Raw genomic sequence first — 27,103 nt, forward strand, 5'->3', positions numbered from 1 at the left:
TAAAGCACTCTAAATTCAACTAAATGCCAATAATAAATTTCATTTATTAAATAAAGGGAAAAGTAAAATGAAATTAGGAAAAATCCTATATATAAACTTTGAAGAAGCCAAAATACATTTCTGGGGACAATAGTAAATAGTGAATAATCATTAATAGATAAAATTGATAAAGAGAATAATCCAAAGTTGTTGAGTATTACAGTTACTCTAATTCAGTTATATTATGGGGCAAATATTGTAGATGGCACTGTGGATTTAATCATTTTTAATTGAGTGATCTGAGATTCATTTAACACCCTAAGGAATAAACCTTTTTACAATTGAGGTAATTTGAGGTGAAATTTACATCTAGTGAAATTGCTCTCACCTTATGGGTAGAAGTCTATACATTTTGACAAGTGTATACATAGTGTATCCATCATGCCAGTCAAGATACAGAATTTAGAAAGTTCCCTCATACTCCTTCTGTTCAGTCCCCATCCCCCATAGGCAGCCACTGTTCTGATTTCTATCACCATAGATTAGTTTTTTTCTCTTACTGAATGTCACATAAATGTAATTATACAATATATGCTCTCTTAAAATGCGGCTTAGTCCATTGTATGATTATACCACAATTTGTTTATCCATTCTCCTCTTGATGGATGTTTGGATTGTTTGCAGTTTTTGCTGTTTTGTGAAAAAGCTCAAGATACTCCACACAAGTGTACCTGTGGAGTACGTTATCTTTTGCCTTGGGGTAAATACATGAGTGGAATTGCTCGGTTAGAGGATATGTCTAACCACATTTAATTTTATAAGAAGCTACTAAAATGATTTCCAGAGAGGCTGTATCATTTTATACTCCCACTAGTAATGTATGAGATTCAGTTCTGCTCTATTCTTGCCAATATTTGGTTTTGTCTGCCTTGTTAATTTTAGCTCGTCTAGTTGGCTTGAAGTAGTACCCTGCTGATGACTGACAAAGTTAACCACATTTTCCTGTGCTTATTGGTTATCCATATATGTTCATTTGAAAAGTGTTCAAGTTTTGCCCATTTTTAATTGTTGTTTTCTATTATTTATTTGTAGGGCTTTTTATATGTTCTGGATATAAGTTCTTTTTCAGATAGGTGTATGGTGAATATACATATCTGAAAAAGAATTCTCGGCTGTGGTTTGCTTTTTCATGTTCTTAACATTGTTTTTTGGTGAGCAGACATTAAATTTTGATGAAGACCAGTATACCTTTTTTTTTTTTCATTTATAGTTAAGGCTTTTTTTGCATCTTAAGGAATATTTGCCTACCCCAAGGTCACAAAGATATTCTCATATCTTCTTGTAGCAACTATATAGACTTTGCTTTTATATTTAGATCTGTGATCCATTTAGAGTTCATTGTTCATTGTATGAGGTAGAGGTAGATATTGAGAAGTGTTTTTTTTCCAGGTGTTTTTCCAGTACCATTTGTTGAAAAGACTGTCTTCATTGAAATGCCTTGGGGCCTTTGTTGAAAATCAATGGACTGCTTAGATGTGGGCCAATTTTGTTTCATTGATCTGTTGTTTGTCTAGTCTTAAGCCACCATGTTGTCTCAGTTACTGTAGCTCTACAGTAAGATTTGAATCATGCGGTGTAAATTGTCCAACTTTGTCCTTCTTTTTGTCAAGGTTGTTTCAGCTATTTTAGATCCTTTGCAGTTCTATGTAAATTTTTGAATCAGCTTGTTAGTTTTTGCACACAAAAAAGAAAAAAACCTGTAGACTTTAGATTAGGATTATGTTGAGTATCTATCGATCAATTTTGAGAAAATTAGTGTCCTACTCATCCATGTATTTAAGTCTTTAACTTCTTTGTTTCTAGGTTTCCAGTATAGTTATTGCATTTATTTTGTTTCTAGGTTTCCAGTATAGTTATTGCATTTATTTTGTTAAATTTAATCCTAAATATTTAATATTTTCAATGGTATTGAACTACATTTTGTAAAATATTATTTTCAAATTGTTTGTTAGTATATAGAAACACAAATTATTTTTTTAATATTGATATTTTATCTTGCCATCCTGTAACCTTGTTAAATTGACTTGTTAGCTTTGGAAGCCTTTAAAACATTTTTTTTCTTAGGATTTTCTACCTTTGCAGTCATTTTGTCTGTGAACAGAGACAGCTTTCCTTTATTACTAATCTTTTGCCTTTTACTTCTATTTCTTTCCTAAATGTACCAGCTAGATTTTCCAGAATAGTGTGGAATTACATTGTTGAGTCGAAGTGTTAAGAAAGCAGACATCCTTGGCTTGTTCTCTTTCTTGGGGAGAAAGCATTCAATATGTCACATTAAATATGATGCTAGCTATAAGATTGAAGAAGACCCCTTCTATTCCTAGTTTAAGAGTTTTTTTTTTAATCATGAATGAGTTTTGAAGTTTGTTATTAGCTTTTTCTGCATCTGAGATGATTGTATATGGGTTTTCTTTATTCTGTCAGTGGAGGAATTACATTGATTCAGTTTTGAATGATACATCCTTGCATTCCTGGGATAAGATCTTAGTGATTCTGATCTATTATCCTTTCCGTATACTGCTGGATTCTATTTGATATTATTTTGTTAATATTTTCTTTTCCTATGTTCGTGAGAAATTCTGGTTTATAATTTTCTTGTAGTATCTTTGTCAGGTTTGTTTTTTTTTTTTAAACATGGTTATGCTGGTCATTTAAAATAGTTTAGGAAGTTTTCCTTTTTTTCTCTATTTTCTGAGAGTTAATGTAAAATTAGCAGTACTCCTTCCATAAATATTTGATATAATTTACCTGGGAAACCAACCCTGCCACAGATTTACTTTGTGAAAAGTTTTAAATTACAAACTGAGGAATTCCCTGGTGGTCCAGTGGTTAGGACTCTGGGCTTCCACTGCAGGGGGCACGGGTTCAATCCCTGGTTGGGGAACTGAGATCCCGCATGCCACTGTGCGGTGCGGCCAAAAATAAAATAAAAAATAAACTAGTATCTCTTAAAAATAAATGAATAAGTAAATTACAGACTGAAATTCTTTAGCAGATACTGGGCTGTTCAGATTGTGTCTACTTGTTATGTGTAGGTTTAGGTAGTAGGTGTTTTTAAAAGAATTTGTTCATTTTATCTAAGCTGTCAAATCTTTTAATAAAAAATTTGTTTGTAATAATTCTTTAGTATCCTTTGAACATCTGTTGTGATATTACCTTCTTCATTCCTGATGTTGATAAGTTGTGTCTTCTTGTATTTTTCTCCTTAATTGTGTTTTCTAGTCTTTCAGAGAACTAACTTTGGGTTTAGTTGATTTTCTTTATCTGTTATCTATTTCATTGATTTCTACTCTTTATTACTTCCTTCTATCTATTTTGTCTTTTATTTGCTCTTTTTTTTCATCTTCTTAAGGTGACACTGATTTTAAACCTTTCTTCTTTTTTAATATAAGTATAAAGTTCTAAATTTCCCCTAAGTCTTGCTTTAACTATATTTCATATATTTTGATGTGTTGTTTTCATTATCATGCAGTTCAAAATTTTTAATTTCACCCGTGATTTCTTTGACCTTGGTTTTTTTTAGTAGTGTGTTATTTAATTTCCAAGTATTTGGAGATTTTTCTACATATCTCATTACTATTAATTTCTAATTTACTTATGTTTTGGTTAAAAAAAATCTGTAAGATTTCAGTCATTTCAAATTTGTTGAGATCTGTCTTAAGAGCTAGCATATAGTCTTTAACGATGAACGAGCTGGTGGACTTGAAAAGAATCATTCTCAGTTGTTGGGTGTAGTTTACAAATGTCAAGTAGATCTAGTTTGTTGATAGTGTTGTTCAGATGGTCTATGTCTTTACTGATTTCTTTGTTTACCTTTCAATCAGTCATTGAGAGAGATATGTTAAAATTTCCAATAATGATTATGGATTTGTCTGTTTTACCCTTTAGTTCTGTCAGTTTTTGCTTCAAGTTATTTTGAAGCTCTGGTATTAGGTACACACATATTTGTGAATTTTTTGGAGGGGGATCTTCCTGATAAATTGACCTTTTTATCATTATGAAATGTCCTCTTTATTCTGGTGATACTCTTTTCTCTATGTCCATTATAACCACACACTCGTGTGTGTGTATACGTGTGTGTGTGTGTATTTATATAACCATTACACCGTTTTCATGCTCACTTTTTGCATGGTATATGTTTTAATACTTTACTTTAGACCTAAGTATATCTTTATGTTTAAAGCTCATCTCTTGCTCTCTTGTAGACAGCAGTATTTGGTCTTTTTTTTTTTTTTTTAATCTAGTCTGACCATCTCTAACTTTTAAATTGAATGTTTAGGATACTTATGGGTCATGTAATTATTAATATTTTGGGGTTTAAGTCTGCCATCTTACTCTTCCTGTTTACTGAATCTATTTTTTGTTAGTTTGTTCCTCCTTTCCTATTGTATTTTGTGTTAACTGCATATTTTTTGGTATTCTATTTTACTTTTTATATTGACATCTTAACCTATGCTACTTTTTATTATTTTTTTATTTAGTGGTTTCTTTATGACTTATAGTATGGTTCCTAATTTATCACAGTCTGTTTAGGGTTAATATCATAAAATTTTATTAAAACTTAGAAATCTTAGAAAAATATAGTTCCAATTATCCCCTCTTTGTTCTTTGTGCTATTGTCCTATATTTGATTTTTGCATGTTAGTAGCCCCACATTTCAATGTTACCATCTTTGCTTCAACAGTACATTGTTTTTAAAAGAAATCAGAAAAAGAGGAACAAAATTTTATAGTTAATGTGGTAGGCAGAAAATGTCCCCTAGATATGTTGATGTCTTGATCTCCGTAACTTGTGAATATTTTGTTAGATGGCAAAGGGGAATTAAGGTTGCAGATGGAATTAAGATTGTTAATCAGTTGACCTTCTGCTAAGGAGATTATCCTGAATTATCCAAGTGGACCCAAGTAACCACAAGGGTTCTTAAAAGTGGAACAAGGGACAGAAGAGGAAGTCAGAGTAATTCAATTTGAGAACAGCTTAACCTGCTGTTGCTGGATTTGAAGATGGAGAAAGGGGTCATCAACCAAGAATGTGGGCAGCCTCTGAAAGCTGGAAGAGGCAAGGAAATGGATGTTCTCCTAAAGCCCCCTGGAAGGAATGCAGCCCTGTCAACGTCTTGATTTTAGTCCAGGGAGACCGGTGTCAGATCTGACCTACAGAAGTGTAAGATAATACATTTGTATTGTTTTAAGCCACTAAATTTATGGTAATTTGTTACAGTGGCAATAGGAAATGAATACAGTTGCCCAGTTTACTGTTACTTGTGTGTTCTGTTCCTTTCTCTAGATCCAATGTTCCATTTTCCTTCCTTTAGCATTTTTTGTAATACAGGTCTGTAGTTGATAAATTGTCTGTTTTACTTTATATGAACATGTTTTTATTCTACTCTTATTTGTAACAGATACTTTCACTATCTATCAAGTTTGGGGTTGATGGTTTTTCCTTTCACACTTTAAAGAGATTGTCTGTTGTCTTCTGATCTCTGTCATTTGTGGTAAGTTAGCCTTCATTCTGTAAACACTGTATGGAATTTGTCTTTTTTTCACTAGCTACTTTTATGACTTTTTTTCTTTATCTTTAGCTTTTTAGCTCTTTGATTATGGTGTGGCTAAGTGTGGTTTTCTTTATACAGTTGAACCTTGAACAACACAGGGGTTAGGGGCACCAGCCCTCCCATGCCCTCGAAAATTCATGTATAACTTACAGTCGCCCTTGGTATACGTAGTTCCCCTTTATCCACGATTCCACATCTACGGATTCAACCACCTTTGGACTGTATAGGTACTGTAGTATTTACTATTGAAAAAAATCCATGTATAAGTGGACCCGAGCAGTTCAAACCCGTGTTGTTCAAGGGTCAACTGTATCTATCATCTTCTTCTGTAATTTGGTATTTTTCACCAAATTGGGGACATTTTTGGCCATTATTTTTCAAATTCTTTTTTCTGACTCATTCTCTTTTTCCTTTTGGGCATCCAGTTGTGTATATGTTAGACCATTTGATATTGTCCCACAAGCAACTGAGGTTCTGTTCATGTTTCAAATTTTTCTCCCTTTTTCAATCATGGTAATTTCTATTAACCTGTTTTCAACTTCATCAACCCTTCCTCCTACCCTCATAGTCCAGTCTGCTATTAAACTCATTCAGTGAACTTTGTACTTCCTTGTTTTAGAATTTCAGTTTTGTTATTTTTATACTCTCCATTTCTCTGCTGAGATTTCCCATCTATTCATTGATTATGTTCCTATTTTCCTTTAAGGTGCTGTATATATTTATACAAGATGTTTTAGGGGAATTCCCTGGCAGTCCAGTGATTAGGACTCTGAGCTCTCACTGCCAAGGGCCTGGGTTCGATCCCTGGTCAAGGAACTAAAATCCCACAAGCCTCACTGTGCCCCCCCCCCCCGAAAAAAAAAAGATGTTTTAAAGCCCTTGGTAAATTCCCATATCTGGGTCTTTCAAAATCTATTTTATTGACTACTTACATTTTTTTTTTCTTTCCTAGATTATGACTATATTTTTCTGCCTCTCTGCCTGTATAATAATTTTTTATTGCATGCTGGAAATTTTAGAGGATATGTTTGTAGGAGGTCTGGATTATATTGTCTCTGGATTATGTTGTCTTCCTTTAAAGAGCATCAAATTTTGTTCTGGAAGGCAACTGAATTACTGTTGGATCCTCTTGATCTTATTTTTTATGCTTTGATAGGGTGGGACTTTTTAGATTTTGTCCTTAGCGTAGGGTATGTTCTTTACTTTAGGCTTGGTCCTTATTCTTAAGGCCTGGCCTTTCTGGAGTCTTAGTTGAATGCACAGAGCGCTCAGCATGGCTTCTCCACTGTGACTGCAGCAGAGCCTTGTCTGCTACCACTTCACACAGCTCTCAGCCTTGCAGCGGCTGTTTTTTGTTAGGCCTCAGAGTCCCACCCAGCTTATGTATAGATTAAATGTAGTGAATGTTCTCAGCCAACCTCTTAAGGAAAACCCCATGCAGACTTCTGGAGTCCCACTTTTTTCTTTTATCCTGCACTGTAAATTTCAGCCTCAAATTTTGATTTCTACCTCCTCAGCCCTGTGAATCTGTTGCTTCTTGAGTTTTCACCTCCCTGTACCACATTGGGAAAGTGCCCCCAGGCAGAAAACTTGAGCAAATTGGTGGGGGGCGGAGGGGGGCGGTTAACCTTGTGTTTCCCTTCTCTCAAAGATCACAGGCTTATGGTATCTGTTGCCCAATGTCTGACAAACAGTTGCTTTGTATATTTTGTTTTATTTTATAGTTTTTGAGGATGGGAAGGGAGGGTTTGTCTGATATCAGTTACTCCATTGGACCAGAAGTGGAAGTTCAAGAATATTCTTTTGAGGTAGAGTAATATCTTTGAATTGGGTATTGCTTCTATCGGATCAACTGAAATCAGAAAAGAGCCTTATGGTACTTTGAATTTAAAATCTTATTTAAACTTTCTTTTAAATCTTACCTTCATGATAAAGATATCAGATCAGACAGAGGGTTATTTCAGAACAATGCAATTGTATGAGAGAACCCCATTAGGAGTTTGATGTGTACCTTCCTGGAATTTAGTTTTAAAGCAAACCATAAAAAGACTTAGTAAATGTTTGTGGGATGACGTTGTAACTAAACTTGATTGTTTAACTGTATAGCTGATATGGCCAAAGTACAGTTAACAAAAAAATCTGTTTGAAGAGTAGTTCATTCAGAAGTTGCTCTGGCTGCTGAGTAAAAAGCAGATTGAGAAAGAAAAGGAAGCAGGAAGAGCAATTTAAAAATATTTTGGTGGTCCAGGTGTGAGGTGGTTTTAGCTCAGAAAAGATAGTGGTGGTGGAGATGAAGAGAAGTGGATGAATACACATTTTGGAAGGAGAGCCAACAGGTTCATAGTGTGAGAGATATCGTGGATGAATTTTGAGTTGATGGATTAAGTGGGTAGACATGCCTTTTTACCCACTCCATCCATGAGATGGAGTGAGGTGGTCTGGGGATGTGTGGGAAGTGACAAGATTTCTGTTCCATTAGGTTTGAAAAACCAAGTGGGTGATCAAATGGAAATGTCAGGTAGGCAACTGGATAAAAGTGTTCAAATTCTACAAGATGATGGATTACTTTATTTAGGACAAACTGGGCTCTGCCTTTTATTTGAGCTATGACATTAAAAACCTGAGGTTTGTTGACAATTAAGAACATATCTGCTGGGTGCTATCGTCAGACCAGACCTCTGTCTGCCTTCTGCGTCTCCGAGTGTTAGTTTATTACCTAACCTCCACAAACTTCTAGTGTCATGTCTACAACGCAGATGATACCATCCTCATGAGATTTTGCTGAACATTATTAAGTCAGATCACATATGTCAAGTGACAGCGTAAATACTCAATTGCAGTTACTGTAATTAGTAAGTTCTCCAGGTCTCAGTTTATCTGTATAAACAAGGTACTTGATTTTTTTTCCCTTGAAATGAGGAAGAGCTGAGAAGTGAAGAGAGTCGGGTGGGGCCCAACTCACATTAAAATTAGAATTTGAGAATTTAGGAATCACTACAGCTTTTTTTTTTTTTTTTTTTTTTTTAAGTTAAAACATGGTTAGAGCACCATCTGAAGAAAATAATTAAAATTGTTCTTCAGATATATGTATGAGTATATGTAGCACTTCAGATATATAGTAAACCACATATCTCTCAGTTACTCCCATATTCTTGAATTCCTACTACAGTGTCTGTAAATTGCCCATGTAGAGGTATCCACTGAGGATGAATGTTATGATACATCATTCATACATGATTCACTCATTGTTTTTTAAATCTCCAATGATAAACTAGAAACTTGTGTTTATTATTATATGCCAGAGACATACAGTAGTATAAAACACAAAATCTTCTCTCCTAAAACACATTAAACTGAAATATGATTGGATATCATCTAGAAAAATGTGAGAAGTACGGTTTTATCCAGTTTATTTTTCAGCTGCATTGCCATGACATTCACGTTTGCTTATCATTAGGAAACTTAGATGAAACTTCTTTTCTACGTGGATGAGTTTTTACTCACTGGGATATTTGGAGGAGGCATCAAAGCTGAAACAATTAAGTTCGCATAGGTTCAACCTGTGTGTGCGTGAAGGCTCAGGCTCCCCCTGGTGGCAATAATGTCTTACTACTTCTATTGAAAAATGCTACCGTGGAAGATGAGGTTGTCAGGGTAGAATGATGTACCCAGTTAAACACAAAACAGAAGTCTGGTGCCTTAGATAAAGATTTAGCATGAAGTCCCTGGAATTGACTCCTGAGCGATCTTCAGCAGCTAGGTTTCTGGGCTCTGTGGCTTTCTAATCTTTCTTTAATTCTGAGAGGGGGAGAGGGAAGGAGGGGAAGATTAAGACATCTCCTAATCCTATCCTGACCACTCAGGAATATGATGAGGAATTACTGAGATATATGTTAAGTGCTTTGAATTCTTTAAATAAAGATGTTTTGTAAACTTAGTTTTCTTAGTAACACATTTTCAGCTCTAAATTTCCTTCTATGGCAGTGGTCAGTATAAGATCACAAAAATAATAAGTCAAATGCTGTCATACTTATTATTTTATTTTAAGTATAATATAATACACAAAACATAGTATATTATCTACTATACTATAATATATACCATATATGCTATACTATATAATATATGGCGTATATAATATATAAACTATAATATATGCCATATATTATAGTATAATATCTTCTAGGTAATATAACTAGAGTATTTGGAGGATGCAGAAGAAGACTATAAGGAAGAAGAAAAATTATTTCTAAATGATGTCTCATCGAAGAAATTTCTCTGAAAGGTGAATATTAATTTGAGTTATTGGTATAAGGTGTGTATGAGGGATACTTTTGAAAGATATTGGACTAATACTGGACTGAATGTATATTTTATATATACATTGTACCTATGGACAACTCATGGTTCTATTTCCTTAGGAAATTATTTGGAGAGTTCAAGTAAAACACATAATTAAGCCTTTTAATTAAGAAAAATGGCTGTTAAAATTCCACAGCTTTCTGAATCCACAAAATGATGTTGAGCTGCACCTAATGAAATCATCCTAAATTATTGATGAAATTTGTGCAGATGTCAGCATAAAAATGATATAGTTCTCATTAGCATGTAGCCTGTGTTTACATTTATTAAATCACAGGTTGTCTAGCAGTTGGAGATGAGCATTTTTTTTTTTTTTTTTTTAGCCTTGGGACTTTTCCTTGTCTTAACGCTGTTTGAAACTGCTGGCATTTCAGAACTCAGTTTGGTTAAATATATGACTATTACGGTACTGTAGAATTTAAACATATAGACTAAATTCCTGAATTTTTTAAGACCAATATTTATGGCTAGAAGGACTGATGTTCTTTTAAGGTAACATTTCTGCTAATTTTTCTGAGATGGGAATGAAAGGCATTTCTTGTGGAATTGCAGCATTAATAACTTTTTTTAAAAAATTGACGTATAGTTGATTTACAATGTTGTGTTAGTTTCAGGTGTACAGCAAAGTGATTCAGTTGTACATATGCTTTTACAGATTCTTTTCTCTTATAGGTTATTACAAGATGTTGAATATAGTTTCCTGTGCTTGTTGTTTATCTTTTTTACATACAGTAGTATGTATATGTTAATCTCAAACTCTTAATTTATCCCTCCTCCCCATAGTAGCTTTTTAAAACATGAAAATACCTTTTTTTTTTCTGTTCTGATAATTAACATAAGAAATTCTCTTGGCTAAAAGAAAAAAATCAGACAAGATAGGAAAGTATAAATAAGAAAATAAAAAATTAGTTGCAATTCCAACACTCAGAAATATCTGTTGTTATCAATTTTTTGTATATTGCTCATATTCATCATCTTTCACCACCACTAGGCCTGGTGTGGTGGCCTTGGGGGGGGGCGTGTCCTTCTTGCCCCTCATTGCTTTTTCTCATTCTCCTCCCCTCCTCCCTCAAAGCACTTAGCTTTGAGTCTCATGCCATCAGATTATTCCTTCGTTCTTTTAAGATTTAGTTCCTGCCTCAGTGTCATTCTCTCCAACACTATTCAATAGCCACATAATGGGTCTTTACAATAACTTGGCCTCTTTGTTCCTTCACGAAACCTTAGCTGTTTTACTTCCTCATCATACCTTTGACCAGTGGTTTCTAATCTGGGGCAGTTTTTCCCCCCAGGGAACATTTGGCAATGTCCAGAGTCATTTTTGGTTGTCCCACCGGGAAGGTGTTACTGTGTCTAGGGGTCAAGGCTGTGGGTGCTACTAATCATCCTACAGTGCACAGGACAGCCCCTGGCAGCTAAGAATTATCTGACCCAAAATGTCAGTAGTGCTGAGGTTGAGATACCCTGCTCTAACTTGAAGATAGCCTCACTACTGCACCTTCCTGAAATAAGAATGATTCCCAGCAGAGTAGCTTCCTAACCTAGATATTATATAATACTATGGATTATTGGGTGACTTCCTGTGAGAATCAGATGCTGGTGTATAATTACAATGGAACCATCTCTCTCTGGGAACAGAATAATAGCTTAGTGCTTTTAATATTAGCACCTTCTCTGGCAGTATCATTGAATGCGTTAGCGTATTGTCTAGTGAATCAGACCAGCCAAATGTAGGAAAGGCAGATCCCATATAGGAAATCCTTCCAAAGAAGCATTTAAGTTTTTTTAAGCATACAATTTTATTCTTTATAACAAACTCTACCTTTAACAATACCATATTTTATATGTCTGAGACCAAGGCTTCATCTCCTCCCGTTTATCTTCTTTTTAAAAGAATTTTTTTTAATTAATTAATTTATATTTGGCTGTGTTGGGTCTTCGTTGCTGCGCACAGCTTTCTCTAGTTGTGGCGAGCGGGGGCTACTCTTTGTTGTGGTGTGCAGGCTTCTCACTGCAGTGGCTTCTCTTGTTGCAGAGCACAGGCTCTCGGTGCGCAGGCTTCAGTAGTTGTGGCACTCGGGCTCAGTGGTTGTGGCTCGCGGGCTCTAGAGCGCAGGCTCAGTGGTTGTGGCTCGCAGGCTCTAGAGTGCAGGCTCAGTAGTTGTGGCGCACGGGCTTAGTTGCTCTGTGGCATGTGGGATCTTCCCAGACCAAACCCGTGTTCCTCACATTGGCAGGCGGATTCTTAACCACTGCGCCACCAGGGAAGTCCTCCTTCCCCTTATCTTCTGTGTTTGACTCCTTCTGAGTTGATTAAAAGGTCTTTACAGACAGATTTTTTTTTCTCCACAAAGGAAAAAACCACTTAGTCAATTCAATTGCTAGAAAGTAGTTTATTTTATTCTGTGGGCTAGAAAGTAGTTTATTTTATTCTGTGGGCCCTACCAGAATGCCTCAGCGATGCCCTTATTAACTGAGAAAAACGAAAGCAATGATAATATCATACGCTGAAAGTAATATTGAGCCCAGAAATGCTGATACAGATTATGAATGTAAAATTCCACAGGACAGAATATCAGTGGCTTTGTTTAGCTCCAGACATTTTAATTGTTAGGGTTTGGGTCGTTTCTTTGGGCCTTTATTAGACCTTGGTTCTCTTGAAAGGACTGATGAAAGCTTATTTTCTCACTAGGAAAAAAAAATCATTCCATGGCAACAATTGCTGTGATCATAGATTTCCAGTTCTCATTGCTATTATGGGGAGTGTGAACACCTGAATGCTGGCTTTGAATTTCTCATTCTAGGAAATTAAAAGTAGTGGTACAGTTTCTGTTCAAGTAGTTCTTGGAGCAGAAGAGATTTGTGGGCTCTGTATATAGGATGGAGAAGGGCACGTGGGGGGTGGCAGCACAGACCACAGATAGGTTCCAGCTTTGTGGGCCCACGCCGTGGCCCAGAAATGCAACGTCAGATGCAACAAGAAAGGACAGTGGGTCAGTGGCGCACAGTTTGCCAATCTGGCTGTCCCACCATTTTCTTTGCCCTTGCGGTGCTGCTTCCACTAGGTAATCACAGATCATGTTGGGAGTCGTTCATATGAATAGAATCAGGATGAATTCTTTTGCCTTTTCTTAGAAGTAATTAGCAGGACCAGAAACAGAAGCCTCAAATCATTCTTCATTGTAAAACCACCACTGGGGGGTGTGTAGATTGGCCCCTGTAGTTCTAAGCTCTTTCATTAAATGAAGCCCTGGTTATGGCTGATTTTTATGTGATTTTTTTTTTTTTTAGTGGGCTAGCAGATAAATTGTCTGGTATCTTTGTACTAACCATCCCACATTAGCCTTCCCTGTCCAGTCTTTCCTTGTCTGGTGTCAGCTGGCAAATAAGGACTTCATAGTCTGGAAACTGTTAATGTTGCAGCTCTTCTAAAGTTAGAGATTAGATTGTTAGATGGAGCGTGTTTGCAGAGATGAGCGTTGTTTTTTCTATTTGTAGGAGAAGTCCCGATATTCAAGCAAAAGAAGAGTTATGGAAGCATATTCAGTGAGTACTGTTTCTAAAACCCATGTGGTTTGAAGGCATTTACAAGGAAGACCACTGACACCAAGAGGCAGCCTCGGGCTGAAGCCTGTCAGGTGGCCTTCATGGCCGTCATTTTGTGGAGCCTGGCACTCAGTGGTGGCGCCTCACCACACCAGCAGACCTCTGCCGGCAGCCCTGACATCTCCTCTCCTGAGGCCAGCTAGCCTCGCCTGTAAATGAGCCTCAGACAGGCCGATATCGTATAAATAAATATCAAGGAAAAGAAATTTTAAGAAAGAAAGACACCTGCTACAGGGGAGAGAAGCAGATCTTTTGTAGGGAAATGGGGGTGGCTGGAGAGTCATCTACATTCCGGTTATAGAAAAACTGGAAGAAGGTAGAAGAGCTACAGAAAAGGTTTTCCTCCCATTTTTTTCCTGAAATACATCCTAGTTTTAAAATCTTCGTTCCTGGCTTATATCTCTATGAGTTTTATTAACACCGTGTTTTGCAACAAGATTAGAAAGGGGGAAACTCACCTGCCAATTGTGGAAGGTGTTAGTATTTATATCAGTATCAAAACTTTAATTCTCATGCTCATTCCCTTCTAGAAAGGAACTTGTGGATCCATCTGGACTGTCAGAAGAACAATTAAAAGAGATTCCATACACTAAAATAGAGTATGTCTTTGAAAATCTTTTTTAAAAAGTTTTATTAATATTTGTAAATGAGTAATCCATTCTTACTCTTCAGTGGTGTTCCATTCAGTGCTTTGTCTTTACATTTTAACTAAAATTAAAAATAACTATAGAGGAAGAAGTAGAAAAGGAGGTATTAAAGCTAATTATTCATTCTGTACTGCAATCACTCTCTTATTAACTGCCTGTTTGTAGGTGGTCCACTTATGCTGGGATTTTTTACACTAAATAAGTACAACAGTACTATAGGATCCTGGTTGGCTGAATTCATGGAGGGATTCAGTCATGGAGGGCAGACTGTAAAGTTATATGGGGATTTTCGCCTTCGATCAGGGTTGGTATCCCTAACCCAGTATTGATCAAGGGTCAACCGTACTATAAAGTTTTATTTTCATGTATGATGGAGGCAGTTTTCTTTTGTTAACTTGTGAGATTTAAGCCATTTAGGCTTTCCAAGCTTAGAGGAATCAAGTTCTTTTTAAAACTCTCAAAGTTATTATTCCTTTGCAGTTTCAATATTAAGGAAAATCTCCAAATTACCCTGTTGTGACTTCTGCTGTGTTTGTCTCCACGGTTTTTGGTGTCTTGTTTAGGACTCAAGGTGACCCAGTCCGCATCCGGCATTCTCATTCACCTCGAAGTTACCGCCAGTATCGCAGGTCCCAGTGTTCAGATGGAGAGCGATCTGTTCTCTCAGAAGTGAAGTAAGTAGGCAAGTGTGAGTACATCATCACCCTCATGGCTCCAGAACAGCACAGTACAATAGAACTTCCTGCAGTGATGGAAGTATTCTATATCTGTGGCTATGGGGTATTTGAAGTGTGGCTCATGTGACCTAGAAACTAAAAATCTAATATTATTAATTTTAATTAATTTAAACTTAAGCAGCCATGTGTGGCTAGTGGCTGCTGTACTGGATAGCACAGACCTAGACTATACTTAGGCTGAATTATGGCCCTTCCAAGCTATGCACTGAAGCTTTTAGAAGAAAGAGAAAATGCATGAGCTATTCTATTTTGAATAATAAATGCATCCATATTTGAGAGAAGTTGGCATAAGTTTTTTTTTGAACTGATGGCATTTTGTCTTCTTTTACTACAGCAAATGTTATATATTACAGTAGTTTGTTTCTTTGTGTTATTTAGTTTCTCTTTTGAGGAAAGTGGCCATATCTCAGCTTGACATGATAGGTACTATATGTTAAATGAATGTATTAATGAAATAATTATGCATCCATTTGTAAAAGTACTATAGTCATGGAAATTCATGTACTTGGTATTGCTGGGTAGGAATGTCAGCCGTTAAACACTGAATTAAGGCTTAAAACTTTGATAAACATTAACAAATTGGGAGATAGGCTAGCCCATTGGAGAGAGATATAGGCTGGGTTTTTTTTTGTTTTGTTTTGCTTGTAAAATGTAGGCCATTGCTGTCTATAGCTCCATAGGTTTATAAAAAAAGAATAAATGGCCAGTAAGTGTTTCTCTAGAAACAAATCAAAAATCCATTTATACAACATATCACAGTAAGAAAAGCACATGGGAACCATACCTATGTTATATTCTTGGTTCTTCTAGTTATTTGCTGTGATTTTGGGCAAGTTACTTAACCTGTTGAACTTAATTCAAAAACATTTATTAAATGCCTATCTGTGTAAAGCACTGTGGTAGGCACTGTTAAGGAATACAAAGATATGTAAAACATGCTTACTTTGCTATAGCCCTTTTCCAACTCAGATTGTGATTCTAGGTACTGTCTCAGTCATTAATTCTAAAACTGACTCTCTGCAGCTCAAAAACAGATCTTGTACCTCCACTTCCTGTGACCCGATCTTCAGATGCTCAGGGTTCTGGTGGCTCCACAGTTCATCAAGTAGGTAATAAGTTTTAAGAAGGTGTTGTACTGATGACAAGTTTCTGTGTTTAAAAAACACATGTACAAAACATGGAAGGAGAAGGAAGGAAGGGTGTGTGATCAAGACAAGGCACAACCTGGGAAGAGCTATATTAGGGGTGAGAGCTAGAGGTAGTGTAAGGTCTAAAATGATCTGAGGCTTGGGGCAAAGCCAATGATAACAAAGATTGTAAGATTGTTTGGAGCCAGAATAAAGAAACAATAGGCTTCACTAATTTTAAAAAGTATGTCTAGATTAGTTTTTGAGCCAGAGAAACAGGGATAAAGTGGTAGACTCAGAGGGGGCCCATGTTCAATCGTTAACTGATGGCAGACGGAGAATTACTCAAGTCCTGTTTTATTTCTGTCTTCTTCATCAAAGAGAATTACTTTTCTTCTGGAAATGTTTAAAAAATGTGGTCAAAACGGAATTCAAGGACATGGCAAAGCATCTAGCTGCCTTAACAAAATCAGTGTAACACTCAGCTGAATTAGATAGCTGTTATCAGGGGAGCACTGTAGCAGACATATTTCAGCAAGGTGTTTGACATCATCTCTCATTGTATTTTTTTTAATGTGATAGAAAAACATGGAGGCTGTGTAAGGTTGTTGGATGGATTTATATCATTTAAATCATTACTCTAGAAACAAACTTGATGTTTATAATGGATCAGTATCAGCCTGTTGTTTGCAGTGGATTGTTTGAATTGTGGATCCCTTTGAAAGGCAATTATAACTACTGTCTTTTTCCCATAAAAATGCATGTAAGCACATATTTAATGCACATAAGCATATAATTCAGGAAGTTCATGGACAACCTAAGAACCCTGACTCCAGCGTATCCGTCATGTACTGCCCTGTGCTTATCTTGACTCATTTTTGTCAGTGACTTGAGCAAGTACAGAAAAAGCCTGTGCTAATTTAGGTTAGGTTCCCTAGGAAGAGATTCTGCAATGGAGGTTTGCATGGAGGAGGTATATTGGAAAGTGCTCTTAGGATCAACACTTGTTTGGGGAGTAATAGATAGGCAAGAGTTGAACTGAGTGGTATAGTCCCAATAAAGGCATCAGATGATCCCATGGGAAGCTCTGGAGCCAAGATGGCCCTTCTGATTCATCCCACTTGGAGACAAGGGGGCTGGGCCTTAAACACTCACCATGTAGCAAGTGACTGGGTAGAGGGTGCCCCTGGAAGGGGGCATGACCTTGAACAAGGTGGCTCTCTTCAGCACAGGGCTGTTCCTGGGGAGGGGCTCAGTTTTGGTTTTTTTAATATTTATTTCATTTATTTATTTTTGGCTGCATTGGGTCTTTGTTGCTGTGCGGGAGCTTTCTCTAGTTGCGGTAAGCAGGGGCTACTTTTCGTTGCGGTGCGCAGGCTTCTCATTGCGGTGGTTTCTCTTGTTGTGGAGCATGGGCTCTAGGCATGCGGGCTTCAGTAGTTGTGGCTCATGGGCTCAGTAGCTGTGGCACGCAGGCTCAGTAGTTGTGGCTCGTGGGCTCTAGAGTGCAGGCTCAGAGGTTGTGGTGCATGGGCTTAGTTGCTCCGTGGCATGTGGCATCTTCCCGGACCAGGGCTCGAACCCGTGTCCCCTGCATTGGCAGGCGGATTCTTAACCACTGCGCCACCAGGGAAGTCCCAGGGGCTCAGTTTTGAGCTGTATGGCAGCCAACACTCTGAGCTGCTGGGGAATGAATGCCTCAGTCTGGAATGGAGATCTGAGTGGTTAACCACAACTTCCACTAAAATCTGTGTAATTTTTGATTAGATAAATCTGGGAGAGCTAATAGTTTATCCACACAGACAATTTGTTTCAAGTCAGTAACACTTTAAAAAAATTACATTCATTATTAGTTGAGGCTTCACATTCAGACAGGACCTGCATTGGTGTCTCCTTGTCTCCAGACACCACTTGTGTGACTCTGAACATTGTTTAACTTCTAAGACTAAATTTCTTTGCAATGTAGATAATAACCTACCTCTTAAAGTTGCTGGGAAGATGAATAAGCACTGTTACTTTTCAAAGCTCTTTTTTTTTTTTGTCTTAAATTTAAGTTGGCTTCAATACAAGTGGGAATTTCATGTATTTTTGCTTTTCCAACTACTCTAAGACTGTCTAATCACCATAATTTAGGAATCTCAGAAAACTTAAATTGTACACATGAAATGTTGAAAGAATAGCCGTCACTGTGCTGCATACAAGAACAACTCACATGCATCTTTTAATCAATGGCACTGATCCCTAAGCTTGTCTCTGGGACACCTTTGATTTTGAATTCAATAGCTATCTAATGAGCACATCTAAGGAGTGACAAGGCACTCACTGGGACAGTCAGCAAACTACAGCCCAAGGGCTAAATTTAGTCTGCAGCCTGTTTCTGTACAGTCCAGGAGCTAATAATTGTTTTTATGTTTTTAAAGGGTTGCTTGTGGGGAGGGAAAAAGAATGTGCAATAGAGACAGGAGGTAGTCTATAATCTGGCCCTTTAAAGAAAATGTTTGCTAACTCCTGGCCTTGACACATAAAAGTAAACAGGCAAAACAATTAAAAAAAAAAACAACAACTAGGTAAGCATTATGAAGAAACAAAGGTCTGTGTTAGAAAACGAACATGACCTCACTTTAGAAAGATAGGGCGAAGGCCATTCAGAAAGTGACCTGTAAAGCTGAAACTCAAAGGTAGAGAAGGAGCCAACCATGTGAGTATTTGTGAAAGGCTGATGGAAGCAGAAGAAATAGCGTGGGAAAAAATGCTGAGGCTGGAAAGGGCCGGGGTGTCTGAGGTCTGAGCAGAGTAAAGGGGAAGGAGGGTGGATAATGCAGGGCCTTAGATGCCATGGGAAAAAGAGTTTGTTTGGATTTTATTCTAAGTGCCAAAAGCAAACAACTGATCTGGTTGCCGTGTGGAGAAAGGATGCAAATGATATGGGGAAGTGGGAAAGCTGCATTTCCTAAGTTCCACAATGATGCCAGAGTTCTGCTAGTGGCCTGGCCTGCCTATACTTCACCTTACTTTTTCATGCAGAAGGCTGGTAAAAGTGGGGTGGATTAGGGACTTTGATTCATTTTCCTTATTCCTTTAAGGTGTGCAGGCAGAAGAGATAGGTTCAACCCTCAAAAAACTTAAAAGTTAGTGATTCTTCTGATATATTCTCTCTCTATTCCCCTGCCCTGACTCACTCATGCTCTGGTGTCCTCCTCCCTCTCCCGTTACCTAGGAACCTGTCCCAAACAGATAATGTCTGAGGATCCAAAATTAGCTTGATTTGTACTCCTCATGCTTAGCAGAATTGTTGTTCCATTGGTGCCTCTTTGCATATGAGTAAATCAAATCAAGCAAGTCGTAGGAACAGATGAAAGACAGCCTCTTAGAGGGTAGTTTATTTTTAGCCCAAATGAATCTCAAAATAATAGAATTCTGGTGTGTAGCTCATTATGTATGGGCAGGTACTTGTGCGTTAGGAAATACACTTGTTAGCCAGATCTACTGACAGGTTGGGCCATCTCTAAAAGGAGCTAAGAGCAGGTCTGTTCAGCAGAAGAGGGAGCTGTGGAGGCACTTTAGTGTCATCCTCAGGGCCTCCACGTGTGGCTGTGGGAGGACATGACCCACTTCCAGAAGCCCTGGGTGTGGTGCTCAGGCTCTGGTAGCTCCGCTCCCATTTCTCCAGGATGGGGCCACCGCAGCTCACGGGGAGCTCTAGCCCCAAGTGATGCGGGTCCCCAGGGCATTGTGTTGTACGGGTTTCTTTCAGTGACTACTGAAAATATAATCAGGGAAGAGTAAAAATTACCCCCAGCCCCCCATGCTCTTCATCTCTCTGCCCCTCCTTGGAAAAGTGGGAGGCCTGAGAGCCTGGGTTAGCAGCAACTACCATGGAAATGACACTTCACTGGGGGAATGGGTTGAGATTTATGCCTGATTTTCATGAGTAAGATTTGTTATGCATGTAACTGTCAGAGTAACTTTTTTAAGATTTAAACACAATCATGTTGTTCATCATAATTAACTATTTAAATAAAGGGAATATTTGAACAGCTTTTGACATTACATACCTTTCCTAAATATAACTTGATGTCTTAAATCTTAGTATTTGTGTTAATAAAATTGATTTGGCTGTAGTTTCTTCTCTGAATCTTACTTTCTGTATTTTTCAAATGCATTCTTTTCTAGAGAAGAAACGGGTCTAAAGATAGCCTGATTGAAGAAAAATCTCAGACATCTACAAGCAATCTGGCTGGAAAACACACAGCAAAAACAATAAAAACTACCCAAGCTTCACGCCTCAAGATAGAGACTTAATCCTAGTGAAGGGCTAGGGATGGGGGGGGGGGTGGGAAGGGTGTGTGTGCCACCTTTACTTTGAAACTGTGAATTATAATTATTCAAGTATCTTGGACCTGCAGAAGTGTTTCTTCAGAAGAAAATAATGGAGTCTGTTGCATCTTTTAAAGGTTTAACTACAGTATATTTGTGCCTAAGGGCCTTTTAATTTGGTAACTGGAAAGACAGTATTTTAAAACTTATTCACTTGATGCCGTGTTTTCCTTCCTGGAAACTCCCAAGTTATCTTGTGTCTGCCACAACCAACACCAGATGCTTCGGTTCAAAGTTCTGGAATCCTGGACTGCAGCCGGCTAGCTGTGCAGTAGTACACCAAGTGGGATGAAAAGGTTCTTCCCAACTCTGGGTGGATCTCTGCCTGAGCACAAATGCATGACTGAAGCATCACTTTCACACTGCAGATATTTTTATTCACATAAATGTTCTTTGTAATACTGTACTTTGTGGCATTAAGTTCCACTGATTATTTGCAAATGTTAAAAAAAAGTTTGTTAAGTGCTGCTTTTAATTTCTCGTGTCCTTGTCTTGTGCTTTCAGAAAAAAAAGGCTATGTGTGGGTTTCAGTTGACCTCAGCTTATAAATTCATGACCCTCAACCTGAAATGGTCCCTCCAGTCTGCCTGGCTAATTCTCCCCAAATACTATTTCAGACATTTCCTCTCTGCAGATGACTGCAGTCTACAGGAAAAATAGAAATACTCATGCAGGATATCTTTCATCTTCCCCTTACCCAAGAGACAAGCCTCGCCATGGCTGCCATCAACCCTAGTCCTTCCCTTTCTCCTGTCCCCTCTACCTGTCCTCTCGAGCCCATCTCCTTCAGCCTTCTCATCCCTGCTCTCTCCAGTATTAATATATTCAGCCGCTTCCTCTCAGCTAGACTACCATCTAAAAAAAGTAAGCCAACCAAATTTCACAACCACAGATTCTTCTCCAAGCTACCACTTTTTTCTCCCATTCCAAGTTTCTCAAAAGGATTATCTGTAGCCAGTGTCCTCAACTACCTCAAACCATCTCTAATATGGATTCTCCCCCACTGTTCCACTAAAGTGGACCTCAAAAATCACCTTCATGTCACCAAATCCAAGTTAACTTTTAGGCTACCTTACAATATTTTGTTTCTTTAATGCATTTCCCATTGTTTCTACCATTCTGACTGTCCTTTGCAGCTCACGCTGTTCCACCTCTCCAGTTAATTAAGAGTATCTCAAATCTAGGCCCTCTTCCGCTACCCCAGTGGATCTCATTTATTCCCACGGTTTATTTCTATAGCTTAGACTAAAAACCAGTGTAGTACCAAGGGGTCACTTAGATTTCTAAGGCAATTCAAATAGAGCTAGTTGAAAATGCTGCTCCCCAGCTGGATCTGCAAATGTACAAGACTACACACCTAGCCGTCATTATGGACACATCCTTTATTACTAACTCCTGTCTGCTATAGTTTTAACTATCTCTCTTCCTTAACTTTACCACCACCCTGGTCCAAGGTGGTCATCTCTCACAGAGACAGTGGTAGTAGCCTCCAACTGGCCCATCAGCACCCCTTTTCTTGCAAATGTGCATTTCCATCATGGATTTCCCCCTGATTTATACAGAGCCTTAAGTAGTCTGGCCTCTTACCTGTTCAGCCTCATTTTGTAACACCCAGAGCTCCCATAATGGCCACCTTCAAGCCTCATTAAGCACTCAACTCTTACCTAAATGAGGACACAATAGTCAGAAATCTGGACTTATGGTCATACCCATTTTTTTAGCTCAAGGCCTCTGTACATGGCACGGGGTCAGCTTTGCCTTGCATAAATGCTTACCTACCCTTAGTCCTAACTGCTTTCTCAGGTTTCCCTGACTCGGTCAAATCCTATCATACATGGAACTTGTCTCACGAAGTTTTAAATTGTGATGACATTTCTTCCATTCAAAGGTAAGCTTCCAAAGGGAGGAACTGTGTTTGTGCACCATTGTGTTCCCAGCTCCTAGTTCAGTGCTTTCAATAAATATTTTGAATGCCCGAATACACTATTTGTTCTTTCCTGCAAAGTGAAGGCAGATTTGCTTTTAGCTTAAAAAAAAAAAAAAAAAATGCAGTAACAGAGAGCACACCTGTTACCTAGAAACCAACTAGTCTAGTTCACTTCATCATGCAAGAGGCACTAGAAGAAAGCACGTGTTTCTCCTTGGAGCCTAGCATAAGCCTATATTTCATGAGGCTATCAGTGATCAATATCACTGAATGTTAATCTTAACAGCTGAGATTTAACATAATTTTGAAGTTGCTGGGAGAGGGAGTTACCCTATGATCCTTCAGTAAAAGAATGCTATTTTCTGGCAGTTAATCACTTAGCACACAAACCTCCAAGAAGCACATTAAATTATTTTATTTATAGCCCCACTGTTTTAGATGTACATTTATGGACTATCCAAAAGCGGTATTTTTTTTTAGCAATCCTGGAAATTTTGAATACTCTAATCAACACCCGAAGATCAAGTTGTCAAGTTCCTCACCGAGGACATCCTAAAAGGAAAAATAAGGCACTCAATTTGACAAGCAAACATTTACATGCACCACATCTTAAAAACTTTCAGTACATGCTTCTTCGCTGGATAAGTTATGCACTTCTGGACTTTAAATGTCAACATAAAACATGCCTGAGATCTGGCAAGTGGTTTTTTTACAATTCACATAAAATCATGTAAAGATTTCATGACAAGCTGGGAAGAAGCTATCCCATTTGCAGTTAACAATTTGTTTACAGATGCAGCAGTACTAATACTAGTGAACCCTTAATAACTAATTTAAACTAATACCCACTAGAGAAGGCCCCCCAATCTAGAAAGATAAAATTCACATCACAAATAACTGCTGTATGACAACTTCTAATTCAAAACTATCACTCTACCTTAGGTCATCTTTGTGCTCCCAGATAGTAAGTAGTCAGCTAGCAGCAGTCTATGCTTCAAGCGTCCATCTTTCACCTGAACGAAAATTAAAACCTGTTAAGAGAAACATACACTTAACGTTGGCAGAATCAAAACCACATGTGTACATAATATAGCAGTATAACTGTTACTTGTGCAGCTCCTACACCAAAGATGTCAAATACTAGGGCAGGAAAAGGGTGCACAAGTGTTTGGTTTTCGCCTTTTTTGACACCTCATCCACTAGTTTCCAAAAGTGAACGGGCAACACAAAGGCGGCAAGAAAACCGCGTAAGGAATGCTGTGTGGCACAAAGCTGCGGACCCCAAACCAGCTGGCTGAGATGAACTGCTGCGTTGATGAGATGGGAGAGGAACTAAGCCCAGCTCTACAGTTTCCTTTACGACTCAACATCCGACTAGGTAACGAACACCGAATTAAAGTCTTTCAAATGGCTGAAACCTGAAAATGTCCAGGCAACTGGTCTTTTCTGCAGGAACACGAAAACTCGCCTGCAGAGCTGGTGATGGTGATGGTCATTCGATTTCCGCGAAGTTCTGCACCAGGACACAGTTATCAAGATCTAAATCTGAAATGGCACTTCTGCGTTGACCTGATTTCCCACCGTGACAAGGTAGGCATCCGTGCCGTTATACAGTGAGGCCTTTCCCTGTCACACGCAAGAAAGCCCCGCTTCTATTAAAAATTCCCTGACACACAGTCGATGACCAATCGACCCCAAAGCCCTCACCCCCCTCGCCGCATCTCCTGGCGTGGGAACACAGACCCGGGGCCGCTTCTGGGCTTTCTGAGGTCTCACCGACAACGTGGCGGAGGCCAGACCAGGCCACTGCCCTCCACGCGTTCAGGGACCGGGAGCCTCGGACCCGGCCCGGCCGCGGCGCCAGCCTCACTAGACTCAGGGCGGCCGCGCGCTCCTGCCCTGCGCCCCAGCCGTCGGAGGCCAGGCGGCCACAGGCCCGGGACCGTCCAGACCCTCGCCGCCATACAGTCCGAAAGAAAGGGGAGGTTAGAAAGAGCGCGCAGCCTTCCCACAATGCTTTTCTATGACTGGAAGGACCCACTGCTCGAGGGGCGCGGGGAGGACGGACTGTACCATCGGCCACCGCGCCCCGGCGAGACGCCGCCGTGCGGCCGGAGGGCGAAGTGCCCATTGATTGGCCGAGGGGCGGGGCTGCCCGGGGAAAAGAGTTCTGAGGAGCGCGAGTTCGCTGAGCGCCGGGCCGTCGGGCGGGAAAATTTTTCCGCGCAGGAGGAGGGTTTATCTAGTGTGGATACCCAACCGCCCCTCCACCCGGTGTCAAGAGTACACGGTCAGCGCTGAGCTGCGGGTGTAGCCCAAAGGACTTCAGACCTCGTGTTCTGGGAGAGGACAGAGCTCACCGTCTCCAGCTGAGGAAGAGTAAGGTCATTAATTCCAGAAATATTTATTGAGTACTTACTGTGCTTCACGCTGTTCTAAATGCCTGGGAATCCGCTGTGAATGAGGCAGAGTTCCTGTCTTACGTTCTAGTTGGGTGAGACAGACACTAAACTAAACAGATAACGTGGACACTGTTAAGTCCAGATAGTGTAAGTGCCAAGGAAACAAAGGAGGGGAAAATGTGATAGAGTCGTGCTGTCCGGTAGGAATCTAGTGTGAGCCACGAATGTCATTTTAAAATTTTAGAAATGCCACATTAAAAAGGAACAAGTTAAATTAAGAGAAACTCAACATGTGCTAAGTATAACCGTTTCAACATTTGGTCACTATAAAATTATTAGTGATATACCTTGCATTCTTTTATTCCTACTAGGTCTTCAAAACCTAGTGTGTATTTTATACTTTCAGTACCTTTCAGTTCAGACTAGTCACCTTTCAGGTGCTCAGAAGCTAGACCTCGGCCAGCGTGGCTGGAGCCGCGTGTGGAGTGTAAGGCGGCGTCAGAGGCAGCGGAAGAGACAGGCAGGAGCGAATCATGTAGAGCTTTGTACCTGTGGTAAGGAGTTGGGATTTTATGCTGGAAGTTTAGAATTGATTATTACCACCGAAAGAAAGCAGAGGTAGTTAATTACTTTCTTGCTGATACCCATAACTCCTTGAAGGGATAAAGACTACGGTGATTCGGACTGTGTGGTAGCACCTGGGTCTCCTTGCACATGTGAGTCCTATAGAGACTCACCCAGAGACCACATCCCAGCACCTTTCTTTGTTTCTTTGAAGCTTATTGCAGAAAGAGACGGAGGGAGGGGAAGAAAGGGAGGAAGGAAGGAAGGAAGGAAGGGAAAGAAAAAGAAAGAGGGAGGGAGGAAAGAGAGAGAGAGGGAGGAAGGAAAGAGAAAAAAGAGAGAAAGAGGAAAGAAAGGAAGGAAGGAAGAAGAAAAGAAAAAGAAAATTCAAGCCCATAGCCCAGTGGTCATCACACAAGGACTGGCCTGAATGATAACATCACTGTTGGGACAGTAGGGACAGTGATTTTACAGAAGTAAATGTGTGTGATAATAAGGAGGGAAATAACTCTGAGTCCTTCATTAGGAATTCTCTGTAACATCTGGGGAGAGAAAGGTTGGGGAAGGAGAATGACACCTCAAAGAGTGTTATTTAAATACACTGGAAGGGTACCGTTTGAGGATTATAACAAACTTCAATCTTGCCTTCTTGCTAGGGAAAGTCAGGGAGAGGAAATTTCCTTGGACTTGAGCAGCCAGCAGACCTAGGTTTCGATCCAGCTCTTTGACACTTGTGCTTTTGGGTATATGACCACCTCTCTAAGCCCAGGTTCCTATTTTACATGATAATACCTTTACCTATGTACCACATAGGTTAGTTTAAAGAATTAAGGAAGGTTTGTTGAATTATCTCACACTGTATTTTACACAGTGACACCCAATTAATGACTCTCATGAGCTAGACTCTCCTTGTTGACTGCCACCCCAGGTATGGAAACTTCTTGGGTTGAGTTCTTAAGGAAGGGGAAACTATGCTGCTGTTTTTCTTTTAATGGCTTGACATTTTGTTCCCACCCCATTCTTTCCTATCTGCCCCTTGTAACTCGTCCCTAAACTCTGGATGATTCAAGAACAGATAGAGGGGAGGCATTTGTTTCAATTATTGGATAATGTTGGTGTTAGGAAATTAATTCTAAATTCTTCATCTTCCTGTCTGCTTCGACCTCACGTAGCCTGGGAAGGAAAATTCAGTAATTCAGCCAACACAAGCAGAAAGGACATGAGAAAAGGGGGATATTTTCTACCCTGTTGGAGCAGAGACATTATGGAAAGATGTACAAACAACATACAGTGTTAGTGCAAGCGTGGAACAGACCCAGTTTCCTTGTTCTGTATGGTAGGCAGACTAATTGTCCCTCAAAGGTGTCCACACCCTAATCCCCAGAACCTGTGAATGTGTTCCATTGCATAGTAAAAAAGGGGCTTTGCAGATATGATTAACATGAGGGACCATGAGATGAGGAGATAAAAAACAAAGAGGAAAAGTGGGGAGTCAGAGATGTGGCAGAAGAGAAGGCAGGAAAGGGACTCAACCTTCCATTGTTAGCTGTGAAGATGGAGGGGGAACATCTTTGAAGCCAAAGAATACAGACAGCCTCTAGAAGCTGGGAATGGCCCTCAGTTGACAGCCAGCAAGGAAACAGGAACTTCATTTCTGCAGCTGCATGGAACTGAATTCTGCCAACCACCTGAATGTACGTGGAAGCAGATTCTCCCCTGGAGTCTCCAGAAAAGAAGTCTCCAGCCCTACTGATGCCTTGA

General features: G+C 39.2%; 1 protein-coding gene, 1 long non-coding RNA gene and 1 other non-coding gene across 5 annotated transcripts in view; 1 reads left to right on the forward strand and 2 right to left on the reverse strand.

Annotated features, from left to right (window-relative positions):
- The window catches only part of EPB41L4A (erythrocyte membrane protein band 4.1 like 4A), a 263,842-nt gene extending 242,918 nt beyond the window's left edge, over window positions 1-20,924 (forward strand). For all 3 annotated transcript variants that reach the window (XM_059916889.1, XM_059916886.1, XM_059916887.1), the window contains 5 exons: window positions 13,454-13,501; window positions 14,092-14,160; window positions 14,772-14,882; window positions 15,969-16,050; window positions 20,246-20,924. In XM_059916889.1, the coding sequence (XP_059772872.1) occupies window positions 13,454-13,501; window positions 14,092-14,160; window positions 14,772-14,882; window positions 15,969-16,050; window positions 20,246-20,374 (439 nt within the window). In that variant the 3' untranslated portion in view covers window positions 20,375-20,924. The remainder of the gene's footprint in view (window positions 1-13,453; window positions 13,502-14,091; window positions 14,161-14,771; window positions 14,883-15,968; window positions 16,051-20,245) is intronic.
- A 1,851-nt stretch (window positions 20,925-22,775) lies between these two features.
- On the reverse strand, window positions 22,776-24,377 carry LOC132363721 (uncharacterized). The gene is made up of 3 exons (XR_009502649.1): window positions 24,153-24,377; window positions 23,314-23,407; window positions 22,776-22,928 (listed from the first exon to the last, which is right to left on the reverse strand). It is a non-coding gene; the product is annotated as an uncharacterized LOC132363721 (long non-coding RNA).
- LOC132364209 (small nucleolar RNA SNORA13) lies at window positions 23,476-23,610 on the reverse strand. Its single transcript, XR_009502755.1, has one exon. It is a non-coding gene; the product is annotated as a small nucleolar RNA SNORA13 (small nucleolar RNA).
- Window positions 24,378-27,103: the final 2,726 nt, after the last annotated feature.

Source organism: Balaenoptera ricei, chromosome 3 (genome assembly GCF_028023285.1).
Source record: "Balaenoptera ricei isolate mBalRic1 chromosome 3, mBalRic1.hap2, whole genome shotgun sequence".
NCBI classification, from domain to species: domain Eukaryota; kingdom Metazoa; phylum Chordata; class Mammalia; order Artiodactyla; family Balaenopteridae; genus Balaenoptera; species Balaenoptera ricei.